The sequence below is a fragment of the Suillus discolor genome (genome assembly GCF_016758755.1).
Source record: "Suillus discolor strain FC423 chromosome Unknown F5147scaffold_74, whole genome shotgun sequence".
Lineage (NCBI taxonomy): Eukaryota > Fungi > Basidiomycota > Agaricomycetes > Boletales > Suillaceae > Suillus > Suillus discolor.
Genome location: NW_024541321.1, coordinates 111,641 through 130,770, shown reverse-complemented (window position 1 = coordinate 130,770; position 19,130 = coordinate 111,641). Strand labels below are relative to the sequence as shown.

The 19,130-nt window shown below is 48.0% G+C and overlaps 7 protein-coding genes across 7 annotated transcripts; 5 read left to right on the top strand and 2 right to left on the bottom strand.

The window, feature by feature from the left end:
- Positions 1–576: 576 nt before the first annotated feature.
- Positions 577–4,051, bottom strand: F5147DRAFT_718410 (uncharacterized protein). The gene is made up of 9 exons (XM_041438709.1): positions 3,548–4,051; positions 3,442–3,489; positions 3,196–3,383; positions 2,826–3,142; positions 2,656–2,698; positions 2,298–2,601; positions 2,100–2,247; positions 1,365–2,045; positions 577–1,308 (listed from the first exon to the last, which is right to left on the bottom strand). The coding sequence occupies exons 1-9, from the start codon at positions 3,894–3,896 to the stop codon at positions 768–770; spliced, it is 2,619 nt and encodes an 872-aa protein (XP_041287888.1). The 5' UTR covers positions 3,897–4,051; the 3' UTR covers positions 577–767.
- A 548-nt stretch (positions 4,052–4,599) lies between these two features.
- On the top strand, positions 4,600–5,247 carry F5147DRAFT_718405 (uncharacterized protein). The gene is made up of 4 exons (XM_041438708.1): positions 4,600–4,670; positions 4,727–4,758; positions 4,827–4,950; positions 5,007–5,247. The coding sequence occupies exons 2-4, from the start codon at positions 4,752–4,754 to the stop codon at positions 5,068–5,070; spliced, it is 195 nt and encodes a 64-aa protein (XP_041287887.1). The 5' UTR covers positions 4,600–4,670; positions 4,727–4,751; the 3' UTR covers positions 5,071–5,247.
- Positions 5,248–6,962: 1,715 nt separating this feature from the next.
- F5147DRAFT_401071 (uncharacterized protein) lies at positions 6,963–8,367 on the top strand. Its single transcript, XM_041429615.1, has 3 exons — positions 6,963–7,416; positions 7,473–7,711; positions 7,769–8,367. Exons 1-3 carry the CDS (start codon positions 6,996–6,998, stop codon positions 7,985–7,987), a joined length of 879 nt encoding a protein of 292 aa, XP_041287886.1. The 5' UTR covers positions 6,963–6,995; the 3' UTR covers positions 7,988–8,367.
- On the bottom strand, positions 8,303–9,590 carry F5147DRAFT_401102 (uncharacterized protein). The gene is made up of 4 exons (XM_041429616.1): positions 9,494–9,590; positions 9,232–9,418; positions 9,066–9,166; positions 8,303–8,985 (listed from the first exon to the last, which is right to left on the bottom strand). The coding sequence occupies exons 2-4, from the start codon at positions 9,369–9,371 to the stop codon at positions 8,618–8,620; spliced, it is 609 nt and encodes a 202-aa protein (XP_041287885.1). The 5' UTR covers positions 9,372–9,418; positions 9,494–9,590; the 3' UTR covers positions 8,303–8,617.
- A 401-nt stretch (positions 9,591–9,991) lies between these two features.
- Positions 9,992–11,162, top strand: F5147DRAFT_718394 (dual specificity protein phosphatase). Its single transcript, XM_041438707.1, has one exon. The coding sequence runs from the start codon at positions 10,124–10,126 to the stop codon at positions 10,793–10,795; it is 672 nt and encodes a 223-aa protein (XP_041287884.1). The 5' UTR covers positions 9,992–10,123; the 3' UTR covers positions 10,796–11,162.
- A 571-nt stretch (positions 11,163–11,733) lies between these two features.
- On the top strand, positions 11,734–12,707 carry F5147DRAFT_718383 (uncharacterized protein). The gene is made up of 4 exons (XM_041438706.1): positions 11,734–11,865; positions 11,916–12,025; positions 12,075–12,095; positions 12,154–12,707. Exon 4 carries the CDS (start codon positions 12,185–12,187, stop codon positions 12,500–12,502), a length of 318 nt encoding a protein of 105 aa, XP_041287883.1. The 5' UTR covers positions 11,734–11,865; positions 11,916–12,025; positions 12,075–12,095; positions 12,154–12,184; the 3' UTR covers positions 12,503–12,707.
- Positions 12,708–16,943: 4,236 nt separating this feature from the next.
- Positions 16,944–18,905, top strand: F5147DRAFT_840195 (uncharacterized protein). Its single transcript, XM_041444280.1, has 14 exons — positions 16,944–17,187; positions 17,246–17,255; positions 17,313–17,332; positions 17,389–17,421; positions 17,474–17,650; positions 17,703–17,727; positions 17,786–17,818; positions 17,872–17,948; positions 18,001–18,058; positions 18,109–18,192; positions 18,245–18,355; positions 18,411–18,451; positions 18,508–18,533; positions 18,588–18,905. The coding sequence occupies exons 1-14, from the start codon at positions 17,122–17,124 to the stop codon at positions 18,754–18,756; spliced, it is 930 nt and encodes a 309-aa protein (XP_041287882.1). The 5' UTR covers positions 16,944–17,121; the 3' UTR covers positions 18,757–18,905.
- The last annotated feature ends 225 nt before the right edge of the window (positions 18,906–19,130 follow it).

Genomic DNA, 19,130 nt, shown 5'->3' with positions numbered 1-19,130 from the left:
AGTTCTCATGCAGAGTGACGTAGCGACAGAATTCTTGTGTCTTTTGCTCTTTTTTCAACGTCCCAGATTTGCAGGGCTTTATTTTTTGAAGCAGTGGCGATCCATCGACTATCTTAGGAGAAGGCGAGCGTCGTCACTGTTTTCGTGTGTACTTGTATCATTTGTGTTAGGGCCGGCGTCCCTCGCCTTCTCACCATAATCAATGCTTTCTTTACCACATCGCGATGCAATCCTGACATCACTGAACAGGGAGATGGACGGTCAATAGTGTATTATTATGATGCTGTTTATTACCCGCGATTCCATATATCTTGCTTTGCCTCTCCCCAAAAGCTTTTGTCCTTGGCTGTCACGAGTTCTTGTCGAACATAGCTGTATTTATGGTTCGTGCAACACCATTTGTAAGATGCGTCTCGTTCGATAGTGACTGAGCTCAGTTGTAGTGACCCATCACCAAGTTTCGGTGGATCTTTAATTAGCACAATTGAAGCCGCCCACCGTACTGTGTTGTGTCGATAAACCAACCAAATTCTCCCTCACTTCCAGAGTCGAGGATTACAACAACCGATGAAGTAAAAATGTGAAATCAAAACAATGGCCGACAAAGTTCCTTGAAACATAGTAAAACTACAAGGTTACAAAGGGTGGAAACAGATCGAACAGAGCAGCAGCGCTACGATCATGATCTATCATACATAGGAACATGCTCTACATCGCTTTTCATTTTACTACAATCGTACAGTCATGATCCGAGTTGTATTGAATTATCATGCATCTTGTAATTCCCACTGCAAGTTACGTAGCCTGGCAGTACTTCCGAATTTGACGAGGGCTTCGAGAGTGGTTTGGGATGGTGCTTCCTTCTGCCGAGAGACAAGCCCACGCAGCTGGCTCGCAACAACGGGATGTTGGCCTAAGAATGGAAATGTGGTTCCGCTTATTCCAGAAGCGTAGATCCGCAGACATCGGTCCGTTTCAGCGTGATTTGGCTCATTCTCCGAGAATGTAACGTTAAGCTTTGGTTCCACATCGAGGTCGAGGAGAAGAGCGATGTAGGGTAGATTCGATAAACACTGGATCGAATCATGCGTGCGAGTGACCGACCATAAGTCATGCTCATGGCGATTCTTCCCCGCTTTGTCGGAAATAAATATCTGTGACACGCGATTGAGATCATCGGAGCCGAGGGCAGGATCGTCGAAATAGATGGGAATCATCTTGTCGACGAGCGGCTGCAAATGACAGCATTGGACCGCGCTTGTGCGATGCCAGTGGCGCAAAGTCCACTCTTTTGCGCTGCATCTAGCACTATACAGAGGTGATAATCTTAGATACAATATCGCAATGCCTGGAAGCTTGCTTACCTCAACGAATCAGCGTCAGTTTGATCGGGAACTGGAGGTGAGATGAACTCTGTCATAGACACCCAGTGCGAGAAATTGATGTAAGCATGCTGAAAAGCGGCCTTGGCCTCCTCAATTGTCCTCGACCAGAATGTCTCGCCAAATAGGTACTCCAGGAAATCGACGACGGAGACCTTCCGGCAGTCGATCAGTTCCGCATCCCCACTTTCGTTATAGTATAAATCCCGGATCACGCCTTTGGGGGGGTCCTTGCGGATAAAAAGATCCTTAGCGAGAAGCAGCAAAAGCCTGCTGGCCAACTCCCCGCTCTGTCCTATCTCGACCATCCCACCATCAATCTTTTTTTTCAAGATCCCCAAAACAAAATCCACATCGCTAGGCGTCCTATGGACTATCATTGCTGCAACGCAAGACAGAATGGGCTCCGATGGATAACCGGTGAAGGACCACATCCTATCTTCGGTCGTCGAAAAGCATATGCGCAGGTAACTAGCTACTGCCTTTTCGAGATAAGACACAGCATCGGGGTGACCCAAGCAAATGTCGAGACCGAATCTTTGGGATAGGATAGCAAGAGCCTGGTTCGCATCGTTCGCGTGAAATGTCATCGATTTGCAGAGTTTCTGGGCAGCCAGTTCCAAAACTTCAGAGATAGTACGTTTCCCTACAAGTGACTTCCATCTATTCATAGTGGTCAACGAGATTGAAAACGAGAATAAAAACATATGGACAAACAGTGGACGACCGAATCCAACGATGTGATCAAAGCTAGCAACATTATTCGCCAATGTACCAGACAGAGGATCCGCATTCTGGTCCCAACCAAGATGTGTATAGGGCGGATAGAGGAGTTGGCCGGCTACCGCTACGCGCAGAGAATCATCTGCTAGATTGTTCAAGGTTGGGAACAGGCAGCGTATAGCAGGTACTTACGGATCGACTGAGGCGCTGAAAAATCTGCCACTTGCGAGGTCGTGGATGCAAAGACGACCCAGACCGATGCATCGCTGTTCTTGGAGTAGCAGTTGATCGTCCTGCCAATGATATGTGATGGACGAAAACCCTTTTTACTCATGTTGCTCAGAGGGTGGGCCTCGTCAAATGCTATCACGAGTTTGGGATCATGATTCGAGACCTGATCCCTGTTCTCAGTCAATATACGTTGTAGAACCATCAGCATGTTGTTATAAGATGTCGTGACGAATGATTCGCCTTCCAATTTGGGCGCCACGATCTTCTCGTCTGTTTACGCAGTGTGAGCTCAGATGGCTGCATTGCGCAAATCACAACAATTACCTGTGAGAGACATACTCCCTAACTTTGCGGCGGTCTCCTCTGCTGTTGGCGCAGCGGGGTTCACGTCGGTTTTCTCTCCGGGGTTTGGTATTTTGATCTTGGTAAGGGTCTGTTGCAAACTTATTGGGCCCATCTGTCAAGAGACTATGACTTTTCCTGCTCACCTCCTCATATCGAGAATGGACTTTCTGAAAGAACTCGTCACGAGCGTTCGACCGCATATTGCACATTTGGTCATTCCATGATTTGATTACAGGATCAGGATTGCCGGAGCGTAGCCGAGGTAATTTGCCGCTCAGATCCTCCTGAAGCGTCTGAAATATGGCCGTAAAGAACGCGCAACAACGGGCGGTATACTCGGCTGCAGTGCAGTCCGTATCTTCCGTCAATATACGCGCGGGCACTAGGTCTCGCATAGGGAAGCCCGGATCACTTCGATCACGAAGGTTCATGTACAACACAATAACACCTTTGTTCCGAAGCTAATTTCGATGCTTTAGCCACGTGATACGAACATGGACTGTAAAACGCTGACCTCGATCATTAGTCTTGATTTTCCCGTACCAGAACTTTGGACGATCGAACAGAACTTAGCATAGTATGGCCCATGCAGGCCCCTGAACTCCATGTTGTTATTTTTCAGGTACTCGTAGAAACCGTCCACAGCCTTGCCAACGTAAGGTCTGACGAATGAATCGTAAAGAAAGTTTGACCGGTCCTCAACTAGGATACAACTGACCTGAGACGTGACTGTAGATGTTACAAGATAGAAGTCTCTCACCTTGAGACGACTGCACGGGATCGGTAGCTTGGGGTATTTGAAATATTGCTGCATTTCCAGCGGCTGTCAACAGAGGGACATTCATGTCGCTAACACGAACACTCACTGAGGTCAGCGATGTGAGAGAACGAGCGCGTCCGACAGGCGTGGCGGATGATTTCCCGCAGTTGAGGGTGTCTGTGTAGTGTTGCCTCCCGTGCCATGTCCAGATCAAGATTGTCCTTCAGGTGTTCACGTTTGAGCAATCTACTGGCCGCCCAAAGAGTTCGTTCCATGATCGAGGCAAGCATGGAGTCCAAGAAATCCGATGTGGCGGCCTCTTTATCTTCATTGATCATCTTCAGGAAGGAACCATTGGCCTCAAGTAAGTCTCGATCGAGCTCATCACGTTGTTGCGATGTGAGCGGCAGGAGTGTTATGGGAAGATCCTGTGGTGTTGATGTTGAACCTGACATGGCGGAGCGTGTCGATGCAAAGTGATCAAAACGCTGAAGTTGTGCTGTTCGAAGGGATTGAAAGACGATTCAAGCGGCGCGTCTGAGACCACTGCCTATATCAATATTAATAGTCCGCGCTTCTGTGCCACTGATCCTAGGAGTATCATTCGAAGAATCGAAGGGAGAGCACAATACATTGGCAGACACCACAAGGTTACATAATGGTAATTACTAAGCGCTCACACGAGGTTCCCATAGTCTGTTTAAATTAAACTCGTCCAAAAAATCCTGTACATCTTCCCTGTCTTTGAAAAAATCTGTCTCTTAAGCCATATTCGTGACTATATCTCCTAGTACGTACTATTTTGGGCGGCTACTTACATAAGTTTGGAGTACATTTTTAGAATGGTGACCCACTTTGGCGCTTGCGCTAGGCTCCGGGTCGACCTTCATTACAATGTTTGTAAACCTAATGGTCGACGGTCCTGTGGCACGACCAATCCAATGGGTCATCAAGAACGGCATGAAGGTCTACCTTGATCTTCGGATTCGGAGTCGAAATGTCTTGGCACTCGCCCTACTACCAATCACCAGGGTAGTCATCAGGCTCTTATACTATCATAGGAAGGCCGCAGGACATGACATCCGATTGATCCGTGCAGGTGTTGAACTTGTCTTTGTATAAGTTAGTGCGACCATGCACTGTAATCTCGCCGTATCTGTCGCCTATCATGGCAACTAGTAACTACTCTGTTCTGGAGTACTTAACTCATTGCGAAGTGGCGGGATATGGTGAGTATCAACCATTTCAATGGCGATTATCATTGCATGCACCCTTATCATCCTAGCCAACGTCTTGATTGTGAAACAACGATGCAAGGTGGTTACCATTACCTGGACGTTGGCTATTTCGTCTTCTGACTTTTCTGCCTGATGCTCGTGTTTCAGGGCTATTGCAAACGATCCCGCTTGTCTTCCCAGAACCATACACATTTAACCCTCAGCGTTGGATTGACGATACATGCCGTGTGCACGGTGATATCCAATTTCTCACTTTTGGCTTTGGCCGCCGGTGAGTGGTGTCGTTCATCTCTCGACCATTTCTCATGCCTTACTTGAAAATGTCAGAGTGTGTCATGGTCAACATGTCACGAATCAGTCGGTCTTCATCAACACGGATCTTGTTCTGTAGGCTTTCTGCCTTTCGCAGAATCCTGCTGCAAAGATTGATGCGCTTGCATTCCAACATATATGCTACTTCATTTGAGATATCTTTGGAGAAGAGGATCGATGAGAATGCGGTCAGGGAACTATGCGCACCGGGGGAGTAAACTTCTCTAGGAACTTGAAAGTTCTAATGCGGGGCGACGTAGCAACTGAATTCATACAGGTTGTGTCTTTTGCTCTTTTTTCGACTGTCTTAGAAGAACACGAGAGTCATTACTGTTTTCGTGCGTACTCGTATCATGCCATGTGTTTACATACGCAATCGCTCTTCGTTACATATCTCATACACGTTCTCCTTTGATTCTCCGTCTCAATCAGCGTATTAAGACTTCCCCCCGGCGAATTTCCTCCTTAGTTTTTTGACCCAATTACCAGTCTCGTTCCTATTCCTAGTCCGAGCGTGAGCGTCTCGATTCGTCACACGATCCTCATCTCGTGTCAATGTAAAGTGATTAAAACTTTGAAATTCTCCTGTCTGAAGGGATTGACGCGGCCCGTTTGAGACCACTGCCTACATAAATATTAATAGTCCGCTCTTCTGTGCCACAAGAGCATGTCCTACCATGACCTCCGGACCTTGAGTGAGTGGTAGCAAGCGCTCTTCATGGACCCAGTGAGGAGGGACCCACCAGTACTTGTCACTGTGAACCGTTGGATTGACACACTACCAAACGAGCATCAATGAACCACGAGTCAGCTACTAGAGTATGAGGGGGAACTTACCAGTAGGTATGCCTTCTTATCATTGATACCGCCCTGCTTGAACTTTACAGGAAGAGGTCTTCCGCACCCAGGCTTCGGACAATGACTGTTGGAAGGTGGTAGGTAGGATGCTGGGTTCATGCCAGATGTGCGTGCCCTGTATGTGCTGATAAGATTAGCGGTGTAGCACGTACCGAGGTGATTCAAAAGTCAGCCCAAGTCCACCATGGCCTGGTCGTCTTTATACCAAGCGCACTGTCTTGCGCTGCGCCGGAAGAGCGGTTTCAGCGGTGATGAGTGATCTGCTATCACTCGGAAATTGTTTAACTCTCACAGATTGTCAGCAAGGTACGAGCAAAAACGGTGATAAGTGACCTGTAACTTATCGCTCTGAAATTGTTCGGCAAGGTACGAGCAAAAACTCAGTGATGAATGATGAACGATGTGAAGGTCACCGCATGGGCCCCATTGATATTTTCGCTCTTTTTCTTGTAAATGAGGTACAGAGCACTGTAGCTACACTGCCTCTGATATTGGTAGTATATAGTATTGGTTCAGTATGACCTGTTCAGTATGACCTGTTAAGTGTATCCTGACTATTATATATGGTGCAAGCCAACTAACTGTACGCACTGCGAACTTCGAAGAGCGAGGCTTGGCGGCTGGCCAGAAAATGTTGATATATTGTTAGGACATATTTTGAGCGGTAGTGTACTACTTACTACTAATTATCAGAGCCGACAAAAGGTCTTTACGTTACACTGCTGGTACCTTGGCTTGGCAGCCGTTCGGTGGCGGAGTGGTGACAGCATCTCCGTCTCTAGTCAGTGACTCAGTAGGACAGGACTGAGATGTTTCTATCTCGACGACTCTTTTTATAAGTAAGCGTCCACAAATGAATATCATACGACTAATCTCATATTCTGAATTGAGTCTGCGTTCGTACCTTGGGCCTTGCGTCTCCGCGCCTATCTGAACACCGAGGTGATTCAAAAGTCAGCCAAAGTCCGCCACTTGGTCGTCTTTGTGCCGCCGGACTGTGAAATATTATATCCGCCGTCCGTACTACGCGCCACACTGTCTTGCGCCGGAAGAGCGGAAATTGAGTCTGACAACGTTGGCGCCGCTGTTACGATTACATAAGCTAAGAGTTACGAATTCACCAAGTTCCTTTATCACTACTCCCAAATGTCTTCCATAGGCCCACAAATTCCTGCACACCTCCTTCCAGCCGTTTCGTCAGCCGGGGATTCTGACGAAGACGACGATTACACACCGGCTCTGCCACCCGACCTTACTGCCTCCCGCACAGCTGGGCCTTCGTTGCCTTCAAAGAGCGAATCGCATACACCACTTCCAAAACGACACTATGTAGGACCATCGTTACCTCACTCACACACTCCTTACGATGATGACTCGGATTCAGATGTTGGGCCTCAACCACTTCCTGCAGCTTATGCTTCACAAATAGAAGAAAAGTCAGGCGCGGAAGAGTTCAGGGAGAGGGAGGAAAGGAGAAGGAAACTACAGGAAGAGGCGAGCAAGCCGAAAAAGCTTCAGCGGGAAGAGTGGATGCTTGTACCTCCAAAAAGTGGCGACTTATTGGCATGTACGTTTCGTTCAACACGCGGTTTTATGACTTGTGTGCTTATCGAAGTCATGTAGCACTTGACCCGACGAAAGCCAGGCCTCGTCAGTTCGCACGTAGCGCTGCACCATCGCGTGACAATTCTGGATCTTCCCTTTGGACCGAGACACCTGCAGAAAGACAGCAACGTCTTGCTGACGAAGTTGCCGGACGGAAACGACGTGCTGCAAACGCACCGCCGGAGGAGGACTCGCATGACACGGCGAAGCGGCGGAGACGGGATGAAGAGATTCGCAGAGGAGTTGACGAGCACACAGTATGTGTCCTTTGATTGTTCGTCCATTCAAATGGAATCTGACGTGTTATTTACCAGCGCAAGGCTCGCGGTTCAGCCCTTGTAGAGTCACATCTAGAGCGAGAAAAAGAGGAAGAGAATCACAAGCAGAGTGAACCATCGGTTATCTGGGATCATGAACGTGATATGTCTCTAGGTGGACGGCTTATGGATGATAAACAGAGGCAGAAGATGCTTCGGGATGCCAAAGGACTAGGAGAACGTTTCGGTAGTGGGCGCAACGGAAGTTTTCTGTAAGTTCCTGACCCTGCCAAAGACGCTGGAACCCGTTACATCAACATCATCAACCCGAGTTTCGGAGCAATGCACTGTTGGGTTGCAGACGAGGGTTCGGGAAGCTGAGCTCAGACGTATGATGCCACTATCATTCGAACATATATTTCATCTCCATTGCATGCTCAGTCTTATGGTCGGATTATTTATGTAAGTATATCTATCCATCTTTCCCTTCACCATCTAGTCTGTCTGTCTTACTTCTGTGATTTTTTGTTCGTAAAATTCATCTAGATCAGATTACCGTACCTGCGAGGAAATCATTTGAAGGTCTTTTCGGCTTTCTCTTTGAATATATAATGTTTGTATCGATTATCTCTTCTGACGATGTTCCATGGGCTGCGTGGCCTGCGTGGCGTTCGGTCTTAGCTGGTAAGTCCTTGGACACCAAACTTAAATATCACCGTGGTGTTCCAGCCGGTGCGCGCGTTGGATCAACGTGAATGACGGGAGTAACGAGTAAACCCTGATGTGCAGTGCGCACCAAAAATATTGACAAATGTGCTTTCACTGCAGCTGATTGTGTTCCCATCTCAAACATGCCCCCAGCCAGTATGACGCAGCGGATCTCCGAGAACCTCTGAGTCGGCTAAATCATGGTTCTTCATTGTGCCACCACGCTGTTCGTGAGGAAGGCAGGAGGCAGAAGGTCGAAGCTAGAAATGAACGTCGAATTAACCCGCCAGCAGCGAATCCGGTGTCCAGCGAAAAAAAGACAGTGCCCATGAGTGAGACGAGCAGTGCTACATCCATGCACCATGCACCCGGGCCACAGGATGTGTCTGATAGAGTGACACGTGAGAGTTGGGATTTGCTGGAGGCTCCTGCTGATCTTGTATGTCCCGGCCAGTACGTCTCATCGCGGGGTCCCTCGCCTGATTGATCTGAAACGATTACCACAATACCGGAAGTGGCTCGCACTGGAAGTGTGGCGTGTGACACTCCAAATCCTCGGATGGCATCTAAAACGTCCAAGATTACGGCCGACGCGCCCACTGTTGAGTTGGCTGAAACACAAGAATAACCTCGTGACTGCGCTCACTGAAAGGCAATCGTATTTCGAAATGTAGATGGCCTATTGCAAGGAACGACAAGTATGATTCAGTCGTGGCGTATGGTCCACTGCGTACAACTTGCAGTTGACTTGCATGCTAATGAGGGACACGAGAAAGCACATCGGTAACGTATAGAGGCAATCAACCACTCACAGTAAAAGGACCCATAATTGAGAAAGGAGGAAGGAATGAGCGGCTGATTTTGCCGAGTGATGTACCGGAGCTGTATTGATGCTGGAGCTATCAGATGAAACGAGCGTTGCGTGATTCGATAGGACTTGATGAGTGCGCATATGCTATGCCCTTCTTCTTATCATGACGTCTTCGTGTTCCATATTCCCTGAATACAAGCACAGCCTCAGTGTTGTCGCCGTGGACATAGGACATAGGGATGCCAAATGTAGATGATACGCACTGCAGTTAGACTGTGCATCCCCCACATGCCATAAGATGAGGGGGTTTTACACACCGGCATACCAAGACCATAGAGATTCGTGATCGCAGCAATAAAAGTATGAAAGAAGTCCTTCTGGCGAAGGTGAGGCTAACCTCGCGGTGAGCCCAGGGCAATAGAGCGGCGAAGGAGGATTAGGCCGCGTGTCGACTGAAAATATCATTGCGATTTGAACGAAGGAGTAGTAATTGGATTATCGGATCATGATGCTGAAGTGTATGGTAAAGACCAGTCAAAAGATTTACCAAGACCTCGCGACGTCATCGACAATCAGTACTGGGTTTAAGCGCTGGCCAGGCCCTCGGATTGAAAACATGGTCCGAATGGGTGCCGTGAAGCTCGCTGATTGTACTGGCTCAATGTGTTCAACATCCAGGTGACAACGTGATAAGGACCTTGTCTGGGCTCGGCAATCGGATAAAACCGGACGAAAATGAAACGTGAAGGGGTCACGCAAGGGTCTAACAGCTGGTTCTCGAATGTCGCGACTGGAGGTATAAAACTCGAGCAGTAGACGGGAAGCTTGTACTGAGCCACACGCGAGTTCATCTTATACGGATTCGTTACAAATTACATTCCTCTCAAGCAGCGATGCCATCACTCAACGCATCCCACAAGCTATCTTCCCCACGCAAAAACAAAACCCATACGGCCGCTTCCCCATACAAGAGCTCGGGCCCCTCCCGCCCACGCAGGCTTCCACTAAGTTCACTACGCCCACGCCCAATACCTAACTCCTACTGGGCAACTCCTCTGCTACTCGCATGCGAGTACCCCTGGTCTCCTTTTGAAACCTCCACCCAGAAACTTGACAAACTTCTCGCCGCTGGCGTCCGCACCTTCATCGACCTCACTGAGCCTGGGGAACTTATACCCTACAAGCCCCACCTCCAGAGGTACATTAGTGCCGCTGGCCTCGACGCGACTACCATCCACTACCACCAGTTCCCTATCCCTGATCGTTCGCTACCTCACAAGCCAACATATTTCATGCGTCTAGTGATGGACGTGCTCAGGGAAAACGCAGAGCAAGGGCGCGTGTGCGCCGTGCATTGCCGTGGTGGGATTGGAAGGACCGGTTTAGTTATTGGGTGCTGGCTCGTGGAGGCAGGAATCGCGAAGGACGGCGAAGAAGCACTGAAGATAATAGAACGGGAGTGGCGGACCGTTGAGAAGTGCAAGCGCTTCCCGCACTCGCCGGAGACTGGCCCGCAGTTTGAGTTTGTGAGGAACTTCACGAGTCCAGCGATGGTGCATGTATAGAGAATCGTGACAGTGCGCGTGTTTTGCTTGCCTGCTGGTATGCCTGTTCTCCTTTTTTACTCGTGCCTTGCTCATGAATGCGTTTTCAGCATACCTTTGTATTCATCCTCTCACGACCTCACTGTAGCTATTATATCCCTATTCATATTTCTCTAATCATGGTGCTAGTCTCATACTAGTACGTGCCTGGCCGCATTTCTTCACTCTTGTCACAGTGCTGGTGATGTGTATGATCACAGATTATGGACATTATGATGGGTGCCGGTGCACTCATGCCACATACATACATCTTCGGACTCCGCTTCAAGTAGAAGCTTGATGACACAGGTTGTGTACCGTAGTCATGAATGAATTAGTATTGAAAGTCTGTGTGCACGCATGGAAGCTGTTGATATGAATGTTAATGAAGACCAAATTACACCCGTGAGCTCGAGTGCTAGCAGTAAGAACATCGATTCTTCGGCGATCTTATGTGACCCGGACCATGAATGAATTGAGCAGAATTCTCGGTGTTCGCCGAGAACTTCAAGGGTTGCAAAAACCTCGTGTTAGGTGATACTTCGACGTTTCATTTGACGATACACGGGTTTCCTTCCAGGTATAAGTAGGCGAGAGTGAGTGAGTGTTTATTTTTACGTTTCCTGCACTGATGGGCAGTACGAACAAACCACTGCAGGGCAGCAGAGATATGACAGAGGGGCCTTGTGGAGTTTCCTAAGCAAGCGGAGTAATATCTGAAGAGCCACGAGTCACTGTACGTGCTATGGCTTAATTGAACATATGTTGAATCTGACCGCCCATATGCTACAGCTGCCTGAATTTGTGCCTTTCCGATAACACTCAGCTCGTGTTTGCTGCTGCGGTTGCTCTTGCGGTGAGCGCCCATACCTCCTTTTTCAATCAGAGAATGCCTGACCTATCTTACCATCCCACGTGGAGGGTTTTGGGGCACTTCCTACTCCGTCGCAGGTAGAGTTTCATGCCATCCTTCGACGCAATCGTCGAGTCCTGGAGAACATCTTCACAACATGTGTTCGGTTGGCCGTCTTTTACATGATGCTGACCATGTGGCATGTGCGTTTTGTTGTTGTGAAGATTGCTCTAAACTTCTCGAGGGAAGGGGCAACCTACTCAAGTGTAACATCTGGTTATTACCTTTGCAAGGGTGGATTCTTGTCGTGCGCTTCACGAATCGTCCGCAGTTAATATATGCCGGCTAGCATAAAGGAGGTCAGTACTTTGCATTTACTCTCAGGATACATAATCAACAGTGCATCAGGAATATCAGAAGAAGGCCGTGGTATGGGCGACTATGATCATACTCATTCCATGACTTCTAATCACTGGGGTCTTCTTAGCCTGGTTCTTCTTCGATGGTGCAAGTTGGCGATGACTTCGAATTGCCTTTCACTTGCGCACGTTGTAACCTCGTTCATCGTCCATCTATGGCTGTATCCATATTTGGCTTCATGCACCGGCGCTTGTGCATTTTTTCTCAGATCCATTCAACTGGAAAAGGTTACAGGACTAATTTGGCTACCAGGTCCGCAAGCTTGCAAATCGGCGTTTCCCAACCCATTCCCATGTGAAAGTGGTCGGCAGTTTTACGTTGGCTACTGCGATGCTCAACAATATATCCCAATCTCATCTGTTCACAGGTTTACTGATGCGCCGCTCGCCCTTGCACCTCGTCTAACGCTCGCTTGATGAAGAGAATTACTCTCGAGCTCCCTAACTTAGCTTAGTGGGCCATGAGCAGAACTAGGCACGATCGATCATTTTCAGATACATTCAAACATCCATAAATATTGCTCGAGCAGTACGAAAATTCACAAGTAACTGTATTGATTGGCTCCGAACTAGGTATCGTACCATAAACCATGACACCAAAGCGAAAACAGAAACATGACTCACTGTCGCGACGTCCGCTCGGGCTGCTGGCTCAATTTCCAACCGACTACTACTGGCAGAACAAGCCTTGACTCTAAGGCGCGCAGGTGAGTCACGCGGTTGAATCCCAGTTATACAGCGACCTGCTCATACTCACGAGACAAACGTGACTGCAGCAATCCCAATTGGTGCGGCAGGATACACTCGGTCCATTACATGCACTGACAGACATAGATGCTGTCAAAGCAACAACAACGGCGAGGAAGGGTAAGCGCATTTTCCCTGCGAGGTGATATATAATCTTCTGAGGGCGTTCTCGAATGATATCTCTGAGGATGGGGTGACACTGTAGGACAACCACCAGCTTTTATATCCTCATGGGCACGATTCTGATCGCTTTGGGAGAATTGTTATTGCTGTCATATGGCACAAAATTCGGCAGAACCTGCAGGTTGAGCGTATTCAATTGATTACGACCATTGTATCATGACCTGCCGGCAAGCATGGCCAATTCTCTTCTTCGCGAATTGCAAAACGCTCGCTCGAATCACTGGTCTCTCGTCCCAGTCTCTGGCTCATCGCTTCATCATTTGAACCGGCGGTGACCCTGCCAGCGTGGTGACAAAGTTCAGAAGTCAATGTCGACACTTCCGATATGTACTTGATTGATATCTCATGTCATTTTTCTCTCACTTACTCATTGCTTCCTTATATGCAGTACCTGCAATTCGCCTGTGCCATTAGTGAGCTGATGAGGTATCCGTTCTCGTCAACACTTCCGATATGTACTCGGTTGATATCTCATGTCATTTTTCTCTCACTTACTGATTGCTTCCTTATATGCAGTACCTGCAATTCGCCTGTGCCATTAGTGAGCCGGTGACCCTGCGACTGTGATGAGGTATCTTTTGGAAATTGACACTCATTTTCATTCTTGGCATGCGCTTGGTTGAAGATTTTTGGTACAGTAGTCATGGTCGCAGCCACCACAGCTTCCTCTGCAGTTTCGGACAAGCACGGTTGTTTTATGGCATACCCCGATGACCCTATACTTCCTCGGAGACAAGGAACAGCGTTAGCCGAACTAGTGACTATCAATCAGCGCTCTTCCAAGTCCCTCTTTCTTGTCAACCGTCCCTGTACCCCATTCACACTCGATCGATGAAGAGAACCGCTTCCGTGCTACTTTTCGACGGCAAGTACCGCGCAGGCAGTAAATATCAATTCTCTTCATCTTTGCCCCTTTTTTCACCTTCATCATGACGCGCGCTCCTGTATGACCTTGGGTTTTGACTATCCCAGACTCCCACACGTTAAGGGGGAGGGCTTTCAAGTCGAATGCAAACACTTTCCCCCATCTTCATCACTTTTCACTAGGGGCTGGCGTTGCCGCCATGGACCCTGCTCAGTGCGAAGCCTCCTTCAAGTGCGACCAAATCAACAGGGATGGTACTTATGTAAATGTAAGTCTTATTATACACTTCCAAATCGCCGCATGGCATATGTATTTGGATTCTGTCGGTTCCATTCTCCCGAAGCTCCAACGTGTTTGTATTTCGTTTATTATGGCATCTAGTCTGCTGTTCTGGTTCTGGGTATTCGGTACGTGTTGACACTCATTTTTAGTTGGCTGCGACCACCTCTATAACCGTCAAGTTACCGAACAGAATTCTTGTAGTGCAGTTGTCTTCACTCTACCACTGTCTCTCTCTCAGTAAATATTGTCGCAGTTGTTTCTTGTGTCATACAGCTACATTCATATCGATAGACCGGATTCGATTTTGTTCCCTTCACCACTTTTGGAGCTTGATAAACAGTTTGACTTAAGGGTTCCGCTTGAAGTTATTGCTAGAAATTTCGGCAGAACCTGGAGGAGTGTACTGTATTGTTATTGTTACTGGGGTCGTATTGTGTTAGGGGTATGGTTCATCTCCCGGATGAATCACTGATTTGAACCGGAGCTCCACACTCTGAAGTTCGGAAATTCAAATTTCTCCATGGTTCGGACACTTTGCAATTACTTCTGCTTGACCACATATCATTGTAATATACTATTGCGAAGTTGAGTCTTTGAAATTAGTCAAGAAATGATCGAGATCCTTGTCGAGGTGTGACGGGTGTTTTATTTCTGCCGAACCACTCACTAGCACTATTGGCAAATATGCCGCAAATCTGCGGCGCGCTCGGGGCAGGGGTGCCCATCCCCCAAATCCGAGCAAAGAGCTCCAGCGCGAATCGCGGACTCAAGAAGCCCTTGCTGGAGTTCAAGGAAGAGCTATAGGCCAGCAGTAAAAGCTCATCAGGTGAGATCCGCCACAATCTGTGCTTCACTGATTTTCTCACCATCGCGGACTCGCCGCGATCGAAAAAAAGGATACAGTCGCTTCGCTGACCAACAAAATCAAGACGTACCTCGACGAGCACCCTGCACTGGCGGACAATGCACGCTTTTCTGCGTTGTTTGGAGCTGGAAGGCGTCGCACGCATTCGAGGCATATCCCACATAGCCAGGACTCCGCACCTAACACCCGCGCGACTAGTATAGCCATCCATCATATGTCGTCGTCAGTCCCCACACCATCTTTTGGCCTTAGCTCATCACTGCCAGTCTCAGTCACCCGCAGCACTCGGAGGTCCGTGAGGAGAAACGTCTATAGTTTTTGGGTGCGCGATGGTACGTTTCTGAGGTGGGAGGAAGAGGGCAGGCGTGCATCTAGCCACGGATGTAGGGGATGGGTGTTGAGCTTGGAGGTCGAGTGCTGTTCGAGTGAGTGTGAGACGTAGATATGGTAGAGAGGAAGAAAGAGACGTGCGTTTATCGTTTGTCCCAGCCTCGATAGCCTTGCTTCTCATGTCATGGGTGACGGAGACATTTGAGGGCTATGTTGAACACAGCGGTAACTCGTCTTGTACGCCCTTCATCAACTCTAGTGGTTACTAATGAGTTTTTGTGAACGTCTTCGTTTTCAGGGAGTGACTCGCTTCCAATGTAGAGAGGCCTTGAGGCGGTTGATTTAGCGAGGGTGTAGTTGTGTTGGCTCAAGTGGTGTTGGTTGCCTTCGTGAGCAACGAGTGTGGCCAACCGTGGGAACGGGTGGCAAGGGTGGCCTGAGGTGCATCTATCATCTCGTCGACAACAGTCTGTCATTGAGGCAGTGATGAGCAGCTCAGACAGCTTGAAGTCACTCCACAATATAGAAGGAACGACTGTCTTCCTTCTCCTTTGGTTTGACTAGCCCTAGGGGAGACTAGGTTTCAGGCCTTCGGCCATGACCACTTCAACCATGCTCACTATCGACCTCTAACATTTCTCGTACTCTTTTATTTGAGCCTTGCTCATGTTATTGCTGTTTAACTGAGAACAGTAATTACCGCCGGACTCGGGTTCTCAAGGACTACCAGCGGATTTTTCATAGGCTGGCAGCATGATGTGAGTCTCATTCCAGGTGTTCCCTTCCTTTGTTTGACTCACATCATTGCATGGTGATTCGCAATCTAAAGGCGCTGATACTGACATATGGAATTGTTTGCGCCATCAAATCATCACAGACACAGCAAAATTTTACTGTACGACTTCCAAGACTTTGAGGGCAAGATTGATTATCCGGTCTGAAAATATGAACGGTTTACAGGCCAGCCTATGACTGAATCAATTGCAAGGACCAACATGACAACAAATTTGTTGTCAGCTGATTGATTCCAGTTATGAATCACGATCGAGGATCCGTGCATCACATGGGCAGTTACTGTAGTGCATACAGGTACATAGCTAATGCGGGCAACGATCTTGCACAGCACTGGATCCCTATTGAAATTTGAAATGTTGAACGGATCATCCCTTCAATTGAACATTCGTTCATTAACATCTTATAGGCCCTATATTATTTTGCTTGCGGTGGGAGTGGAGGTCGGAGTGAGGCGGGCGCGTACTTATCCACAGTGACTGCTTGCAATTGCCGCACGCTAGCGCTCTACCATACTTCTCTGAGACACCAACAACGACCATCCATCCGACGAGGTGTGCAGAGTTTTAATTTAACACGGTTAATACGCCATGTGTGGTTTATTATATACATGGATATATATGATTCTGGACCCATGCAGTAGCAGCTGGCTGGAACTTGATGCATCGATGTTGATGAGTTCTCAGAGGGCCCGTGTAGGTCCAGAAACGGCTAAAACTTCCCGGAGTCACATGACATGATGGTCGACCGTCGGAAATTTACACACCGTGTACAGTTTACACTATCTCTGATGTTGAATATCAGATGGAGATCTGCCTTAGGCTGTACATGCACGCGCGGGCGGCAGTATCGGTTATTAAATAAATCCTCATGGCTTAGCGAACATCGTACTTAAGTACTAGTGCTCGTAGGTGTATCGCTCAGAGGTTCCATTCACGACTTGCGGGCAGATCACCACAAGGCGCATACTGAATGCCGATTTATCCTGATATGTCTTCCTTATCGGTCTCAGACCTGACAAAGTTGCAGACAGTCAAGGTGAGTAAAGGTTGGCTTCCCTCTGATAAACTCGGTGTTGACATCATGTTCGATTTAGTACGCCAATTGTGAGTTGTCCCCCGATCGTCCGAAAACTGGACGATGGCACTGACTATTGTTTTTAGTGGGCAGTATTGCAATCCTCGTGAGTATCAAATACATTTCTTGTGTTTCCACCTCAAATCTTTTTCGACGTTGCAGGTATTTGATTTTTGCATTACTTTTCCCGAAGAGGTCGAGGAAATATCTGTTTGTTCACGAGTGTTGTTCTAACCACTCCCCACAGGTGCGATGGACCTGGTTCAGACCATGGGATGTAACTCGTGTCATATTTGTCATTTCTCGATATTTGCCTTTCGCGGGTGTTGGATTGACTGCATATGGCGAGCGATTCACTCTGATTTTCTTCATCTTATGTATTGCTGATGGGAATATATTAGATGCACTGCGTGTCGGCCATAAGGTAGGCTCGGATGGCGAATAGTATCTACGTTAAGCTGATTGCATGGGGAAAGTGTACCTCTTCTCCGCAAGGAAAAAGTAAGTCGACCTACCAAACGGTTCACTGTTCATACAACTTAAACAATGTGGATGTTAGTCATTCACATCATAAGTATCGTTGCTGCGGAATGTGCGCGTTCCACATGCATTTTGAGAGCACAGTGAATCTCACTTTCTTGGCAGCCCTGCTGATTATTCGGACTTGGGCATTCTGGCAGAGGAGCAAAAGACTGCTGATCGGGTTATTGGTTTATAGTGCGGTGCGTATTTTACAGAGGAGGAATGACCGCATAGATTCTTATTATTGCATAGTTGATAATTGCCGCCGCCCTTACTGTGGACCTCAGCCATACGATGCTGCTTCCAGGAGGTGAGTTCATTAGTGTTTACGAACGAAAGTGGTTCTAATTTGACTATCAGAGGAGCCTCCCCTAGGAACTTGTTATTTCGAGGACACGCGCAATGAAGCGGTCGTATACATATTCTTGGCCATGTTCGAAAGCGGTCAGTGGTTTTCCAAAGCTGTCCACTGGCCTTCTTACTCACAACATGGCAGTGATACTAATCCTTACTGTGTATAAGAGGGTCCACGATTATAAGAACTCTCAGAGCAGAATTGTGGTAACCCTGTACCACGATGGCATGTTTTACATGTTGTGCATCCTCGGTGTGTAGAAATAGTCGGCTCTGAAGATATCATTGAGTAACGCATTTGAAAAAAGGCATCACACTCGCCAATGTCATCATCGGAGCTGCACTTCCGGTACGCATATGTGCTGTCAAACCCTACGATTCACTAACTTTCTGTCTTTTCTGCAGAGTGCCTATAGCGATATGCTTGATGCGTACGTCACCAGTTGCACTCTGACCGCTAGTTGATCTGGAACCCGCTGTGCTAGGTTACAGCTGGTCAGTCACAGCGTCCTGGCATCACGAATTCTATTCCGCATCCGGGATAGCAACGGACGTATCCACGAACCGTCCATGTCGGTAACGACCATGGAATTGGACTGTTTACGACCTCCGACGATGTCGATGAGTTGGACGGGTACTGCTACTCAAGTTTGAAGGAATGTAGGTGTATTCGGGATCATCACCCTCTGTTAAAATGAGAAGCTTCTTAACAAGCTGCCTCTGTACCTCCCGATGACTGTATCGACTGGACTTTAGCTTGTTCCTAGGGGAAACATGCAGCTGTCATTAGCACCGTGCATATTCCAGCAGCAGTCTGACAATTTATTTATATCCCAGTTACACATCTTCAAATCAGCGGGTTGGATTGTGCTACAGAATGCTACAGAGCGTTCTGTAGCACTCTGTAGTGAATTACGTTTCTCTGCGGCGCCGGCGGCCCTTCAGAAACAACAAAAGGATGTACCTCGCCCAATCAGATTCAGCTCCGAACAAGGCGCCATCAAGAAAACGCCTGTTCGGCTTAGGTC